Source organism: Engystomops pustulosus, chromosome 1 (assembly GCF_040894005.1).
Source record: "Engystomops pustulosus chromosome 1, aEngPut4.maternal, whole genome shotgun sequence".
NCBI classification, from domain to species: Eukaryota; Metazoa; Chordata; class Amphibia; order Anura; family Leptodactylidae; genus Engystomops; species Engystomops pustulosus.
The window spans coordinates 204,133,731-204,152,225 of NC_092411.1; the positions used below are offsets into that span (position 1 = coordinate 204,133,731).

The window sequence follows — 18,495 nt, forward strand, 5'->3', positions numbered from 1 at the left end:
AAAGTGCACATAGTACAGATTTCTTTCCTTTTTATAAATGTGGAACATGTGTATTGTAAGATTTAGATCTGATTAAACATCATAGTAGTAGTTGTATTGATCCTGATGTCTAGTAACATTAACCACTTCTATTGCAACTCATTTCCTGTTTGTCTTTTATACTTCTGCTTTTTACACATTCACTCAGCTGATTCTCTTTCTATAACAAGTTATAGTTATTTTAACCGGTTCGCGCCCGCCCGCCGTGTATTCACGGTGGCGGTCGCGTCGCGCTGCATGGAGAGGGCTCACGGGCTGAGCCCTCTCCATAGCAGGTAAGTCTTTGCTGCATATTGCTAGCACCGATCGCGGGTGTTTTCACAACATGGGCTGCCGGCAAAGCTGCCGGCAGCCTCAAACAGATAGCGGCGCATGGGCGCCGCCATCTTACCTGGGATCGCCGCTCCCCGTGACGTCATCGATCCATCTCCATGGTAGCCTCGGGTCTTCCGAAGACCCGAGGCTATTTCGTTTTAACCCCTTCATTACAATGTGCTGATAGCACATTGTAATGAATGAGGAAGAAAATCCCCATATACTGCCATACTGTAGTATGGCAGTATATGATAGGATCGATCAGACAACCTAGGGTTAAAGTACCCTAGGGAGTCTGAAAAATAGTATAAATAAAAATTAAAAAAAGTTAAAAAAAAAATTATAATAAAAAACCCTAAAATTTCAAATCCCCCCCCCCTTTCCCTAGAACTGACATAAATATAAATAAACAGTAAAAATCATAAACACATCAGGTATCGACGCGTCCGAAAATGCCCGATATATCAAAATATGATAACGTTTTTTCAATGTGTTTAACCCCGTAACGGAAAATAGCGCCCAAAGTCGAAAATGGCACATTTTTGCCATTTTGAAAAATCTAAAAAAATCTATAAAAAGTGATCAAAAGGTTGTACAGTCCTAAAAATGATATCATTGAACATATTATCAAATTTAGCAAAAAATGACACCACCCACAGCTCCGGATACCATAGTATAAAAAAGATATTAGCGCCAGAAGTTGGCAAAATCAAAAAAATTATTTTTGTACAGGAGGTTTTAATTTTTGTAAATGTATGAAAACATTATAAAACCTATACAAATTTGGTATCCCCTTAATCGCACAGACCCAAAGAATAAAATAGACATGTCATTTGGGGCGCTCTGTGAAAGACGTAATATCCAAGCCCACAAGAAAATGGCGCAAATGCGTTTTTTCACCATTTTCATTGCATTTGGAATTTTTTTCCCGCTTTCGAGTACATGGCATGGAATATTTAATACCATCATTATGAAGTGCAATTTGTTACGCAGAAAACAAGCCGTCACACAGCTCTTTACGTGTAAAAATAAAAAAGTTATAGATTTTTGAAGGTGGGGAGTGAAAAATGGACATGAAAAAACAGGAAAGGGCCCTGTCCTTAACCGGTTAAACCCATATTCATAGTTTCATAGTTTATACGGTTGAAAAAAGACACTTGTCCATCAAGTTCAACCAAGGAAGGGTAGGGATTGGATGAGGAAGGGATTTAGGGGAAACAATCCTACCACCATATTTTTTGTATGGACCATTCATATATTTATATAAATTAATCATGTCCCCTCGTAGTCGTCTCTTTTCCAGACTAAATAAATCTAGTTGTTTTAATCTTTCCTCATAACTAAGACCCTCCATACCCCTTATCAGTTTTGTGGCTCTACGTTGAACCCTCTCCAGCTCCAGGGCATCCTTTTTATGGACCGGTGCCCAGAACTGGACAGCATATTCCAGGTGTGGCCGAACCAGTGCCTTGTATAGTGGTAATATTACATCCCTATCACGAGAGTCCATTCCACTTTTGATACATGACATGATCCTACTAGCTTTAGAGGCAGCTGATTGACATTGCATGCTGTTATTCAATTTATGATCTACTAGTACCCCCAGGACCTTCTCAACAAGGGACTCTCCCAGTTGTACTCCCCCAAGGATATATTTTGCCTTTGGATTATTGGCCCCCAGGTGCATAACTTTACATTTATCCACATTAAACCTCATTTGCCAAGTGGATGACCAAACATTCAGTTTGTCCAAGTCACCCTGCAGCCTATGAACATCCTCCATAGACTGTATTACACTACACAGTTTGGTGTCATCTGCAAAAATAGACACAGTGCTATTAATTCCTACCTTTATATCATTGATAAATATATTAAATAGTAGAGGGCCAAGCACAGAACCCTGAGGTACACCACTCATAACTGGTGACCATTCCGAGTAGGAATCATTGACCACAACTCTCTGGATACGATCCTTGAGCCAGTTTTCAATCCAATTGCAAATGATTTCTGCCAAACCAATAGCCCTAATTTTACCCATCAGGCGTCTATGAGGGACAGTGTCAAATGCCTTTGCAAAGTCCAAGAACACAATATCCACAGCTGCTCCTCCATCCAGGCACCTGCTCACCTCTTCATAGAAGCAGATAAGGTTAGTTTGACAACTTCTATTCTTAGTAAACCCATGCTGGTTATCACTTATTATTATATTTGATGTCACATACTCCAGTATGTAGTCTTTTACTAACCCTTCCAACACTTTCCCCACAATGGAAGTTAAGCTTACAGGCCTGTAATTGCCTGGCGAAGTTCTAGAGCCCTTTTTATATATTGGCACCACATTTGCCTTGCGCCAGTCACTTGGCACCACACCAGACATTACGGAATCCCTGAAGATTTTAGACAGTGGTACAGCAATAACAGAACTGAGTTCTTTAAGAACTCTGGGGTGTAACCCATCTGGTCTAGGAGCTTTGTACACATCGATTTTATTTAGCTTAGATTGGATAATGCCTAAATTCAGCCAGTCTACTATATTACAGGGTGCATGACTCACACTGGCACCACCCAAGTCAGAAGTTCTCTCTTCTATTGTATAAACGGAGCTAAAAAACCTATTAAGTATCTCCGCCTTCTCCTGGTCTCCAGTCACCGATGCCCCATTTTCAGAATAAAGGGGTCCAACCTGTTGTGACCCATTTTTTTTTGCATTGATATACCTAAAAAATTTCTTGGGATTTGTTTTGCTATCTTTAGCCACCTGTCTTTCATTTTGTATTTTGGCTGATTTGATTTCCTTTTTACAGATTTTGGTAAGTTTTTTGTAAGTATTGAAAGCCTCAGGTGACCCGTCAGATTTATATTTTTTAAATGCCCTCTTTTTCTCATTAATTGCCCTTTTAACTGTAGCTGTAAGCCACGAGGGGTGTAATCTAGCCCGTCTATACTTGTTACCTATTGGAATAAATTTAAAAGTATAAAAACCCAGGATAGATTTGAATTTCTCCCATTTAACATTAGTATCACCATGTGACAGTATCTGATCCCAGTCTATATCCTGTACTGCAGCCCTGAATTTTTGGAAATTAGCCCTCTTAAAATTCAAAGTTTTCGATTTTCCCACCTGTTTCTGCTTTTTAAAGTTTAAGAGGAAAATAATTATATCATGATCGCTGTTCCCAAGGGGTTCCCGGATACTGACATTTTGGACAATCTCCGCATTGTTAGAAATCACAAGGTCCAACAATGAGTCACCTCTTGTGGGACCTTCTACAAGCTGCAACATAAAATTATCCTGAAGAATGTTCATAAAATGTCTCCCCTTCACAGATGAAGACGAGCCCTGACCCCAATTTATATTTGGAAAGTTAAAGTCTCCCATTATCACTACGGTCCCCTCCTGTGCAGCCCGCTCCATCTGTTTATATAGGTGACCCTCTATTTCCTCAGAGATGTTAGGGGGTCTATAAATTACACCAAAAATAATTTGCTTTTAATGACTGTCTGTCCGTACGTCGCAGGAATCGTGATGTCAGCTGCTCCCTGAAGTTCTACTGTGTGCGCCGGGGACAAGGAGCCACGACGGAAGGCGAGTACACTGTTTATTTTTTTCTTACAGGTATTATGTTGGGGGCAGGGGCTGCAGGCTATATACTAGAGGGCTGACAAGCTATATGCTACAGGGGGCTGGCTGGCTATATACTACAGGGTGTTGGCAGTCTATATACTACTGTAGGCTGGCAGGTTATATACTACAGGTGCTGACAGGCTATATAATACAGGGGGCTGGCAGGCTATATACTACAGGGGCTGGCAGGCTATATACTACAGGGGCTGACAGACTATATACTACAGGGTGCTTGCTGGTTATATACTGTTGAGGCTGTGACCAATGCATTCCCCACCCTAGGCTTACACTTGAGTCAATAGGTTTTTACAGTTTTTGTGTTAAAATTAGGGGTTTGGGCTTTTACTCGGATCAGCATATACTCGAGCATATACAGTACCCCAAAAAACTGAGGCCAAAAACAATGTGAAGAATAAAAGAATGGATAAAACATGTTACCACTATATTTATCATTGGCTTTTCTAGGCTTTTTTGGCGAAAAAAAAGTCTCAAAGTAGTCACATTGACGGTGTTTGAGACTTTTAACTACTAAAAAGTCACACAGGACTATATACACCTCTTCATTAACCCTTTTCCGCACCTTGACGTGATACTACGTCATCGGATGTGGGTCGTTCCCGCACCTTGGCGAAGTATCACGTCACGGCGATCACCCGGGCTCAGAAGCTGAGCCTGTGCGATCGCCGCGGGATCCCGGCGATACGTGGTAGCCAGGATCCCGCTGTAACAGGCAGGATCGCGATAGTTGCTATCCCGGCTGTTTAACCCTATAGACACTGCGGTCATAGTGACAGCAGCGTCTATGGTGCATTGGTGCGACGATCGGCACCCACCGATCAGGTCCCCAGGGCTGCCTATGGTAGCTGCCTGCTATGAGCGTGCACTGTGCACGATCTAACAGTGCAGCTGTCAGCCTATGCAAAATGCATAGGCTGACTATGTAATATGCTGCAATACATTAGTATTGCAGTATATTACAAGGAACAAGTGATCAAATGATCACTTGTTCATGTCCCACCCTGGGACAAAATAAAACAGTAAAAAAAATAAATAAATAAATAAAAGTGAAATTAAAAATAATTATTAAAAAAAGAATAAAAGTCCCCCAAAGTCCTGTCCCATGCAGTAATCAAATAAAACACAAAAAAAGTGAACATCACCAAAAAACCACAACATATTGGGTATCACAACGTCCGTAACAACCCGTACAATAAAATAAAATTGTCACTAAACCCGTACAGTGAACGCCGTAAAAAATCAACAAAAAAACTGCACAGAAATTATGAAATTTTCACATTTTGACCACATAAAAAGTGCATAAAAAGTGATCAAAAAGTTAAATTTACCCCAACATGATACCAAAATAAGTACAACTTGTCCCGCAAAAAATAAGCTCTAAACCAGCTCTGTAAAACAAAAAAATATAAACATTCTGCCCATTGTTACATGATGATGCAAAAACAAGCAAATTTCTCACAAAAGTTCTATATTCTGAAAAATAAGTTAACCATAAAAAAGCCATATTAATGTGGTATTGCTGTAATTGTGATGACCCATAGAATAAAGTTGACACATTATTTTTATGGTACGTTGTATGGAACGTCCGGGGAAAAAAGTGCTAAAAACCATAAAGAAGAATTAATGATTTTTTTTAACCACCACCAACAAAGAGTTAATAAAATCTGATTATTAGCTATTGAACCCCCATAAATGATGTAAATGAAACGTGGATCTCATCCACCAAAAAATTATCCCCCATATTTCCAGATTACAAAAAAATAAACATTTTATAGCCTGTAAGATGTGACATTGCAGATCTGCTCTGAATGGCGCCTCCTTCCCTTCTATGCCCGGCCATGTGCCCATAAAGAAGTTTAAGATTAAGTTTAAGTTTAAGATTAAGACTTTATTGGGACTTTTTGAAAAAAAAACCCAGGCAGAAAATAGACCATAAGAACATTTATTAAAGGGCCAAAGCCACTATATTGAATCTGAATGGCAGCAGAGCTCAAAATAGACATATAACTTTCCCAAGGACCTAGTCTAATGAAAAATAACCCCCAAGTTATGCCTTTTGAATAGCTTTGTAAATCCATATATAAAAGGAAAGAATTAGAACCTACCCCAAAAGTTCCATCTTGCATTCTGGAGACATTAAAACACTGGAGAGAATTGAGATTGCATCAATATCAAGGTTATTCTCACCAAGCCTAGGGATTAAAACACAATGGTCACAAATTACTACTGCTAGAACCTTGTCACATAACAATTAAAAGTTACTGGGGTGGATATAATAAAACTAAAGAAAGGTATGTTGGTGTATATTGCACATGTCAAAAACTGCTTCTTCTGTACAGCTTCACATTTTAGTCAAAATATTGAAGAGTGTGAATTTTGACAACTGGAAATGTTTCTGCATCACTGTCTCTACAGCATTCTCAAGGTATGTTTGGTGCACAATGCATAAAACAAATGGTAGATTCCTTTAACATGATTATCAGCATTTTGTGACTGAAGTTAGTTACTAAAAGTAAGGTGGAAGTAGCTTACTTACCATAATCTCTTACACCTATAAAGGTATGGCTGCAACTTTTTCAAGTAAGCTGCATCTACATGTGTAGCTGTTAAATCAAGTTCTTCAATTTCCATGGGAACAAGGTCCAGGAAATATTCTATTACATCAAAGTCAATGGGTGAGAAAACATTGTCGCTCACATTAAGACGTAACACAGATGGGGTTATCCTACTTGCCAAACTGCTCCTTTGCTGTTCAAAGAAACAGTGTAGTAGATTTAGGATGTAGGAGCCAGACTCGCAGTATTCAACAATTGACTTTACTAACCACGATGTGAACATCTGAGATTTCTTGCTTTCATAAAGATTCAGATGCTTTGAAAGAATGTCCTGATTTCGTACTGATATCAATCCTGAAAGAAACCTAAGAAATAAATCCAAATATCCAGATCCAATACCCAGACTTTTCTGTAAATCAATATCCATAATGTCTTCATTAATGTTCTCTGCATGGGCATAATAGAAAGCTGCAAAAAATTCTTGTATGGTAAAATGGGTAAATGAAAGGACATTTTCGGTATATCCAAGCTCCTGTACACATGTTATATCCAGAAAACTGTTTACAATGTCTTTCGGTAGTGTATGAAACATTTCAAGGTCTTTCTCATAAAATAAAGTTTCATGCTTCAGAAGGGAATGGTAGGCAATATGACCTAAAGCAAGAATTCCATGTAACACAGCACCATCTTTAATGCTGTAGACTTGATGCGCATGATGTTTTAATAAGACTAGAAGGTAATGGCAGTAAATGTCAGTCATTGTTTTTGGACGCTCAGTGTTAAGTGTTGAGATGTCTTTTAGAACACTGCACACTATCCAACAAAAAGCTGGGATATAACATAATGTAAACAGAAAGTGATTCTCCTTCACTACCACAAACTGTTCACTTCCCAATTGCTTGTCACCAAAAAACTTTTGAAAGTAATCTTCTATTTCAGTAACAGAGAATCCAGTGATGATCACAAAGCGTTCTATGCACTCAACGGGAATGTGATTTATGACCGTCGGCCTGCTTGTGAGCAAAATAGTGGCATCCGGAAGAAGTTCTCCTTTTATTAAGCTACCAATTAGCTGAGGGATTTCGGTTTCTTCATCTGGATGAAAAACATACTGCTCCAAGTCTAGTTGGTTGTAGGACTTAAATTCATCAAACCCATCCAAGACTACTAAAAGCTTGTGACTATTTTTGAAAATATTATCTAATGTTTGTGACAAATGTCCATGTTTTTTACATATTACTTCTCGCAACGTTACTGGCTTATTAATTAGGTTAAGATCCCGAAAAGTGAAGTTTAGCACAAAGTCAAAGTGTTGGTACTGTACTGCGCTCGAGAAGTCCAGCAAGAGTTTTTGAACAAAAACTGTTTTTCCAATTCCTGCCACACCACTCACAAGGATTGTCCTTGGCACCCTCTTCTCATTTAGCTGATCAAAAAGCTGATTAAGTCTTAACTTACATTTATCTTCCTTCTTGTTTTGGAGGTGTATTCGTTGTTGACCAAAAGTTAGTAGCTCATTTTTCTTTATTTCCAAGCTGTAGTGCCCATTGACAAGCAGAAGGTTCACAAAATAGTCCGAAAAGTAGAACTTTTCTCCATGTCTAGAGTTATAGAATTTAATGAAATCACTTCTACGTCCGAGGACCTGTTTGTGTTTGTGAATAATTTTTGCATATTCTGAAAAAAAAGAATTTTGGAAAAATCCTATTGAGTTCTTATATCAGTATGTGAAAAGCAAATGATTTCATAAAATTATATCTATGCAGCTCTTTTATAAGGATTTTATGAGCCACAATGATCCGATGTAATCTACAGGGAAACTTGGCAGAAAACCTTTATCCTACAGTAGCACTACAGGAAAAATAAATAATACATAATGGCCATTACAATCAGTGTAGTGACACACTATGCCCTACAGTAAAAATGATGCAACTTTACCGTCTACATACATGTTGTTATGTTGATTCCTTATGCCAAAATCTGTGCACATCTGACTACACATAATTTATTCCGATAAACTTCTGGATTTTCGAAATTTTGCATTGCGTTTTATATTTTAGAAACATACTCACCACTGACATTGTTTTGTTGTGTTCTAGATGCTTTAACTTTCAGAAAGAGTTCACAAAATATCGAAGCATTTTCTTCTCCAAGACAATATATTAAATCTAATAATTTTCTCACTTGATTTCTAGGCCCACGTTCATAGTAAACTTCTTCATAATCATCCCTTGATAGTAACTGTTGTTGCAGAGCCTGATCAAGAATGGAGACAATGTAATATTCCAATTCATTCACCAGTTGTACTCGATATGTCTGCAGAAACAACAGTGCTGGTAACCTAGAAATGCATAAAAGTATTATGCAATAAAATTATTATATTATTCAAAATCCCATTTTGACATATAAAAACCAATCAATGTACAGGTGGTCCCCTACTTAAGAACACCTGACTTACAGACAACCCCTAGTTACAAACGGACCTCTGGATGTTGGTAATTTAATGTACTGTAGCCCTAGGATACAATAAACAGCTATGACAGTTATCAAAGGTCACAGGGATGTAAAGGTTTGAAAAAACCGGGTTGGTATAAGACGCGCTGCCCCAATTGAGTTGTATCCGACACGGTAGTGGAGTGCAAGATATTATTTATTTAGAGGATAAAAAGGACTACGCGTTTCGGGGGTGGTCTACCCCCTTCCTCAGGTCCGTGATAATTGCTAGACAAAACAACATGATAAAAACTAGTTTAGAGTATATATACATATAAAAGAAGATGTTTGTTTTTTTCGAAAAGATTATATAGAGAATAAAAACGTGTCTATAAAGTACAAGTCATTTCGTCGTTTCTTGGTGGAATAAATTCATATCGTACAAGTATTGACAAAAATAATTCATAATTGATAGTATCAAAGGAAATACATAAACAGGAAATTCATAGTAATGTATTTCCTTTGATACTATCAATTATGAATTATTTTTGTCAATACTTGTACGATATGAATTTATTCCACCAAGAAACGACGAAATGACTTGTACTTTATAGACACGTTTTTATTCTCTATATAATCTTTTCGAAAAAAACAAACATCTTCTTTTATATGTATATATACTCTAAACTAGTTTTTATCATGTTGTTTTGTCTAGCAATTATCACGGACCTGAGGAAGGGGGTAGACCACCCCCGAAACGCGTAGTCCTTTTTATCCTCTAAATAAATAATATCTTGCACTCCACTACCGTGTCGGATACAACTCAATTGGGGCAGCGCGTCTTATACCAACCCGGTTTTTTCAAACCTTTACATCCCTGTGATTCCCTATCCGGCACTACCACTGTACCGGACCCTGGGAAGACACAGCACACCCTAGCCACAGCTACCGGAGAACAAAAAGTATCTACTCTAGACGCATAAGACACAAGGTGTCTTCAGGTGAGCAGATACTCTCTAATACCTCATCTCACTTATAAGTGACCTATTGCACTAGGGGCGCCGCCCGTGTCTCGTTCTATTTTTCAGTTATCAAAGGTGTCTGCAATGAAGCCTTATTTTTAATCCTTATTCTTATGACAATCCAACATTTTTAAAATGCAATTGTCACAGAGGCCAAAAAAAATGTGGCTGGGGTTACAATTATAAAATATACGGTTCCATCTTACTTACATATTCAACTTAAGAACAAACCTAGAGAACCTATCTTGTACCTAACCCGGGGCTGCCTGTATTGTTGATAATATGTTAGGTTAGTCCACTTTGTTAGTAGTGGAGCAGCAGGAGCATGTGTTCTGAGTCCAGTAGTATTTGAGTGTTAGAAATTGATGATCACATGATTTGATGGCTATATCTGGCACTCTTGTTGACAGTGAATGGGAGTGCCAGTGGTAGCCAAGCACTATGAGGAGCAATCTTCTACTCCCATAGAATTGAATAGAGCAGTTGGATGCTCCACCCATTAGTGAGAACAAGACATATAGTAAATTCTTTTGATTGTGGGGGGGTCTAGCAGTTGGAGGCTCATTGTTTCCCTTGTTGTCCCCAGTCCTCTTGCTAGAACCTTGAGGGACCAGAGCTGTAGCAGTGAATAGTGCAGGGCCTTGTTAGGTGATCAGCAGCAACATCCTGGTTGTACAACACAGTCAGGCTCATATCACAACTCTGACCCATTAAATGACAGAAATGCCAGATTCATCAGGGGTATTCATCAGTTTGTCTGCCCATCAGCACAGTGTAACATATCTTGAGAAGCCAATGGATTATAAAGGCTGTCAGGTGCCTGGTCACATAATATCACAATATATCTGTTATAACTGAAGCTTAAACAACATGGTGGAAGTTGTACAAATAAAAACAAAGTTTGGTCACGTTGTTAACAAGAAAAACATTCCTCATTCTTTGTGATTCAGCTAAAGGTAGGAATCAGTGGCGTAACTAGGAGAGGCAGGGCCACATATCAGACATCTGAATGGGCCACCTTACTGCATATACACTCCCAAATATACATCCATTACTGCAGACACTGTGGGCCCCATAGCAATTGCTATGACTGCTTACCGTATGGTTTTGCCCCTGGTAGGGGTGGGACAGCACTCAATATAACTTTACAGGGTTTGCATGCATTATTGGGTGCCCGTAGATAATGGTCCAACTTGCCAGTATCCAAGTAATTATTTGTAGAGAAGAGAAGCAAAAGTACTTCATGAATTTCAGTAAAAAAAACTGAATTCTTTATTCACTAAACATGTGCAACATTTATACAGAAAGTTTTTATCAAACATCATGTTTGATAAAACCTTCTTGTCAAAACATTGCACATTTGGTTAATAAAGAACTCTTAAAGAGTACTACTGCTGCTTCTCTCCTCTATAAAGGTGAATTGTTTGCAGATCTCACATACTTAAAGTGTTTCATCAGGCATGCTAAGTAAACAGGAACTTTTCAGAAAGCAGAAGTGCTCACTAGATCTGACACTTAATGTAATCTCACTTAGAATGGTAATAGATTAACAGGTTTTTCCTACCACCTTGGGATTAACCACTGCTTATAGTTAAATATTAGTCACCTCATGTGGGCTGTATTTTAGTGAACATATCTCATGCTACGAAAGACTTTCCCTATTTCTACCTTTTGTAAACTGATCTAAGCCACATGTCAGATTCTATTTACATGATCAATCACCTATGTTGTTAAGTTCAATAAAGGTACGCTCTATAATAATATGTTTACATTCAGCCAAGCAATGTCCAAATGTGATAATAAAAGTAGGTCACTTACTGTGACAGTATAAATATGTTCCTAGAAAGCATGCTGGAGTGAATACTGTGTATTCACATTTTCATCAAACTACAGAAAAAATACAATATAGTATATATAGTTGGTAATTAAACCCATGTGCTTCAGTTCCTGCTTTTATTACTGACTAATTCTTATTTCAAAATAAACTTCTCTCTTTTCTTTTCAAGGGGTTTTACTACTTAAGAAAGTGGCGTTATATCAGTAAAATGATAAATGTGCTGCAAATTGTAATGCTGATACAGTTTTGTGCCCTCAACATCAATTTCCTCTGGTTAGAGTTCCAACTACAACAGGGTTAACAGGCAGAGAGCTACCAGGCAGGGAAAGTTAATCATAGGCTCTGTAGCCATAGGACATGGTAGGTGTTTTAGAGGTCAGGCCACTTGTGATCATAAGCTCGATGGCATATGCTTTATTTTATATAAATCAATGTTGATTACATTTTTTTTTGCTAACCCTTTTCTGATGTACGCCGTACTATTACAGCAAAGGGTTTGAAACTGGGTATGGAGAAGAATCACAGGCAGTGCCCTCTGCATACAAAGTTGGTGTTTGCTGCATATTTCTGGCATGGATAGCAGGTGTTTAACATTTAAATGCCTCTTCCAAAGCTGGCAGGGGCATAAGAATCCTGTCGGGGCATGTGTGCCATCATCTTGGCTCTCAGGGTTTGAAGTAGTTGAAAATATTTTTTAAAAGTTCAAAGATATAAAAAAAAAAATTATAAAAAGCTAAACATTTAAATCTGCCCCTTGTGTTTAGGTATAATAGTATTCAAAAAGTCTATCGAAATACAAAATTTATCAAAATACAAAAATGGTGCAAACTGAAACTTTTTTTCCATTTCACAACTCAATGAAAACATCTCATCCCGCAAAAAATGAGGTCAAACATGAGTCTGTACGCTGTAGAATGAAAAAGTTATTAACAATAGAACATGGTAAAATGAATAGATTTTTATTTCTTAAAAACTATTAAAACATATTAATACCTATATAATATTTGGTATTCGCATGATTGTGCAAACACAGAGGTCCAAAGAATAAATTGGTGTCATTTGGAAAGAAAAGTAAAATCCGTAAATACAAAATGGAGCAGTTTTTTTGGCAATTTTACCACATTTGGATTTTTTTTCCTGTTACCCGGGACATAGCATGGAACATTAAATACCGTCAGCGTTACATAAAAAACAAGCCCTCATAAATATCTGTACATGGAAAAATTAAAAATGTATGGATCTTTTAATGTGGGGAGAATATAATGGAGACACAAAAACAAAGTAGTGCCAACTTGTTAGGAAGTTAATATTAAAAAGTTTTATAAAAAAAACATACTCGTAATTCAGAAATTTTCTCACATTACCTTTTATTACTCAAGATGTTTAACACAGTGTCACCCTTTTCAGTGGTCACCATCTCCTCTCCCATGTATGGTCTTGTATGTGAGCTATTCATTTGTCATCTTCCTGGTGGATCTATAGTAACCTTGCAATTCCATGATGTATTGGTTGGCAGGAAGAATCCATGGTCCTGTGTTGCAGGCTAGAGACATTCTGAAATATAAAAGAATGTATTTTCTGTGTCACTTACTTTTTCCAAGTGTGGGACATTCTCCATTCATCTGACACACCCCACTGATGTCACCGTAACGTTGGAATTCACAGAAAGATTTAACAAGGATACATCTGCTTAAACCAGTTTCCTACACATTACCTATGGACTTTGTAATATAAATCTTGTTCCGTTCCCTTGGTTTGCTTGTGGCTTAAATAGCATGTAAACTTTTCATCCTGCTCGAAAGAAAGCAAATAAGGAGCATGTGACCAGCCTGGCAACAGTGGAATGGTTTCATTCTCAGCATTATAAATAAAGCAAAAACAAAAAAAAACTTGGAGATGTGAGTCATGGACAAAAGAATGTGAGCAGTTACAGTCAGGAAGTGTGGAATAGAACTACAGGAGACTAAAGAAGAAACATAAAAATTGTATTGAAAACTAAGCCCTGGCATAAAAAATAGGAAAACTTTAACTTTAATCAATTGACTGTGACTAACTAAGATAATAGGCTATTGTAATAAAAAATAATTTATGCTGCACATAATTTGATTTTCACCTCCTCAGATTTCAGATAAACCTGGAAATCTGCAACCTGCAGGTTTGCTGTGTGGACATCTAGTGACAGGTGGATTGTGAGTCACGCCTACACACTGTCAAGAACAGGGTTACACACAGAAGAAGCACACATACAATACACACTATGCAGGGTATAGTATGCTGTACTATACATTTACACTCACATGCCCCACATTTGTATACTTTGTGGTGGTGGTGACTTTATCTTCCAATTTTCTGACAGCATATGATCATAAGGTGGATGATCATAGAAGAATGTGTGTGCAATTCAGATATCATATTCCCAGAGAGGTAGCAGTAGGTAGCGCAGGGAAAATGTAATTTCCATAACCATTAGGGATCCATGTAAAGGGACCAGCACTTAACATTAGACAATATATTTATGAGGTCTGATACAGATTTTGTTCCCAGCAGCTTCAGTAATTACTCTGGCCATGCCCTCAAACACAGCAAGGTTACTGCATCCCTGCCACAACCAAATTTAATAACAAACCCCGGACTAAGTTCAAAGTAAATACAGATTCACAATTACATTACAAGTTCCCAAAATAAATACAATTTCAAAAAGTTAGAGATTTTCAAAAAGTTAGAGGAGATTTATCAAACTGTCTGAGATAGAATTCTGTCAATATTTGTGCCAAATAAACTGCATGAAATTCTATTCACTACATTTATTAACAACTTAATGACATGTGACATAATGTTACATCACAGAAAATGTGCTGGAAAAACTCAAATCGGCTAATACTCGAGTCTATAAAAAATAAAATCAATGCTCAATTTTCTGATGTCAGCAGCCGCTTGCTGACATCCACACTTCTGAGGCCACAGGACATCACTACAGTAGTCTCTCACACTGCTCTGGTGGGATTTTGGGTCGCTCTTCTTCCAGTCTCTTGCAAAGTTCTGTCAATGTAGGAAGAGACTGAATGAGTGATGAATGCAAGGAAGGAACCACATGTTGTTGAGGAAGGTTCTGATACACATCTGATACACACATGTATATGAGGTCCAACTCCTGCTTCACAAAACATTTTCCAAATCATGACACTTCTACCACCACCTTTCACTAAATTCTTTACACATTTTGGGTAAGTCTTTCCCCAGTTTATTGATGAACGCAATGTTTCCCATCAGATCCAAATAGCATTTTGATTCTTTCTGCTAATGGTCACCATAAAGTAGGATTTTCGTCCAAATCCTGTTAAACGTCAACACAATGTATAACAGGAAAAAAAAAGCTTCCCCATGGAGATTCTCTGCATTATCCTGTCCTTGCATTTGTCTTGCGGGGGTGACCAACCTTCTTGGAAGACTTGAATGAGTTTGTGATGTTTTAAAGATGCAATAGTCTAGAAATCATAGACTTAGAATCACCAACTTCTCTTGCTATGACTGATAGGATCTCTCCCAACCTCCTGCTGGAGGGTTTCAGTTGCTTTGGATTGAAACACCCTTTTTGCAAAGCCAGTGAAAACTGGAAATATAGACCAGTAGAGAACCCAAACTACAAAGTTTAGGTTCATACCGAACTTTATGGTTTCGGCTCAAGCTTTGCTCTGTTAACACTCACAATCAGTTCTGGCATTTAAATGGCTAAGCCCCAAGTGTCCGCACTAGCAAGCTGGAGGCACAGGGCGCTGCCAGTTTGGGGAGGATTGTTGTTCCCCAATGACATCATAAGAGTGACATGCAGCAAACCTTAAATTTGCCAAGTAGGCTCAGCACTAGCTGTCAGTTAAGATGTGACATGGAGGAGTGCAGGGTGGGAATAGGGCAGCTGGGAGACACATGGGGTTGTGAATGCACCAGCCCACCATAGTTACTATAGTCCTTTCCAGAAAACTGGTGGAGACTACAGCTAAAATCTCCACCAGGTCAGACCTGGACTAAATAGGAACAACGCCTTAACCATACCTTTTCTGCTGGTGGGGGCCACCATTAGGATGCTTCCTCACACTATCTGCAGTTTTACATGGACAAAACTGATGACGGATTTCCCCATGAGCTGAGCCTTCTCCATACAGGGAAGGTGTCCGTAGTGACATCATTGGAGGAACTTGAATAGTTGTCAGGACAGACGGGAGTCTCTCCAAAACTCTCAGGTCTGTCATTCAATGCAATCTGTAAGACTTCACAACATACACTGCAATACAGTATCATTGCAGTATACTGTGTGAGTCATCAGACCCCTAGGGTTAAAATACCATGGGGCTTAAAAACAGTAAGAAAATATAAAAAAAAAATCTTATAAAAATAAATAAACAAATAAAATCACAAACATGTTAGATATCACGGCATCCCAAAATATCTGATGTATCAAAATATATAAATTATTAGCCTATGCCATGAACGGTGTATTGGGGAATTTTTTAAAATATTATCACTGAAAATGTTACAGTTGTTTCAGGATGCTACATCTACCTAATCCCTCAGTAACATCACATCCCTCTTATGCTCTGCTCCCAGTGAAGATCTAACATACTGTCCTGTTACCATAGTAATGATGTGTAACTGCCATCATCACAACACTGGGGATACTGGATGCACTGCAACCAAAAGACTACAGCCAAACATAGTGGTGATCACATGACCTGCCCAGGCAGTTGCAGTTCATGTGATGTGTACATGTGAAAAGCACATGCTGTTCTGTGTCTCCTCCACAAGACAAAATCAATAGACTTCTTAATCATTTCATTACCGGGCATTATTCCAGTTTTGCATTTCCGTTTTTTATTCCGTTATTTCAGACCTCCTTAGGGTAGTTTAACTCTGCAATACAATATAGTGTGAATATACTGCTTGTGAATTAGAGTCTGTCTCTGACAGACTGAAATATGGATCGATGAATGACAGCTATGGGAGAATTAAGCAGGCTCCCAGCTGTCATGGCAACCAATCGGGGCCCTCTGATGATGCCACAAAGGGCACCGATCGGCAATCAAAGATGGTGACACCAATCGGAAGCACTGTTAGGTTAACTAACAAGTTAACTGCCGCTATCAGTCCTGGTAATACAACTATAACCTGCCACGTATGGAGAGGGCTCAGCTCATGAGCCCTCTCCATACTCCCCTTACTGCAGCACGACGTATATAGTCATACATCAGTATGGAAGTGGTTAAAGGACCAGTAGCTTTGTAATTCTTCATTATAGTTTAGTTCCACAACATTTTTCTGCAAAAAATTAAAAAAAACAGCTAATTACACATTAGCTTATATTTAATGACTCATTTGAATATGAAATAATAATAATCTTATATATAGTGCCATCTGTAGCACTTTACAAAATCTGGGGAACATATGCAAATAAAATAAGACATTACAGAGCAATGAAATAATACATTCAGCAAAAGGCTACACACCCCTGAGGAAGTAGTTCCTATACGATGAAACGCGTGGGTAGCCTGTCGCCCCTGTCCACGGGTACCTCCTCTGACTGCATGTCAGTCCACTAGCGGAGATATACTAGTCGTATTTTATGCATTTTTTGCATATACTCTCGGTATACTTTGTCACGCTTACCTTGGAGCTTTAATGATTGACCTGTGACTTTTTGTAGTTGGATCAACTAATCTTATATATGCTTATGGACCCCTAATCCTTTTGTGTGCATCAAGTACTACAGCACCGCTTGTTATGTTTTCATTTGATCTGATGGTCATTCAGTGAGGGAAGTTACATTTGACTATCAGGGGTGAACCTGCCATGACGCGAGTTGAGAATCTCGCCTCAGGCGGCGCACCTCCTGCTGGTCGAGGGGGCGTCATCTGGCTCCTGTCCGCCACATGCTCTAGTCTACCGGCACATCCCCTACCCACCCTACAGCATACGTACCTGCCTGGCGGCCGACACTTCCCCATGATATCCCGCCTGCATATCCTCCGCCCACCCCACCCCCGGCACATGTACATGCCTGCCAGAAGGCACTTTCATGTGATGTCCAACCGGAGGGCACATCCTCTGCCCACCCCCCGGCACATGTACATGCCTGCCGGTCGGCACTGCTACATGCGTCCCGCCGGGCGCCATGTCCTCCGCCCACCCCCTTGCACAAGTACATGCCTGCCAGCCTGCACTGCTCCGATATGTGCACGTACATGCCTGCGGCACATCCTCTGCCCGCACCCCGGTACATGTACATGGCATCACCCTCCCGCTGGCGGGCACTTCCCACCCTGACAGCCGGCTGGCACATCCACCCTCCCACCCTGCACAGCCCCATAACCATCCGCAGCCCCACCTGTCCACTCCGGGTTCCCCCACTTCCCTCCGCTCCCGGCTGCTGCTTCCTACCCCGCCTACCCGGCTCCGGTCTCCTCCCCCCCTACCCAGCTCCTGTCCCATCACCCCTCCCGACTCTGGTCCCCCCGGCTCTGGTCCACATCCCCCCTCTGGAGATAAAGACCGAACAGCCAGGACCATAGAAAAAGAAAAAATAAGGTACCTTTTATGTATATGTAAGTATATATGTATAGATGTGTATGTATATATGTATAAGTGAGTATGTATGTATAC

The 18,495-nt window shown here is 39.3% G+C and overlaps 1 protein-coding gene across 6 annotated transcripts in view; it reads right to left on the reverse strand.

The window, feature by feature from the left end:
• LOC140071189 (NACHT, LRR and PYD domains-containing protein 3-like) overlaps positions 1–18,495 on the reverse strand; it is a 61,253-nt gene that overhangs the window by 41,708 nt on the left and 1,050 nt on the right. For 2 of the 6 annotated variants that reach the window (XM_072118605.1, XM_072118614.1), the window contains exons 2-5: positions 13,209–13,398; positions 8,625–8,893; positions 6,534–8,229; positions 6,103–6,189 (exon numbers count right to left, since the gene is read on the reverse strand). In XM_072118605.1, coding sequence (XP_071974706.1) covers positions 6,103–6,189; positions 6,534–8,229; positions 8,625–8,893; positions 13,209–13,300 — 2,144 coding nt within the window. In that variant the 5' untranslated portion in view covers positions 13,301–13,398. The other 4 variants (XM_072118577.1, XM_072118597.1, XM_072118569.1 and 1 more) reach the window with 4 other exon arrangements.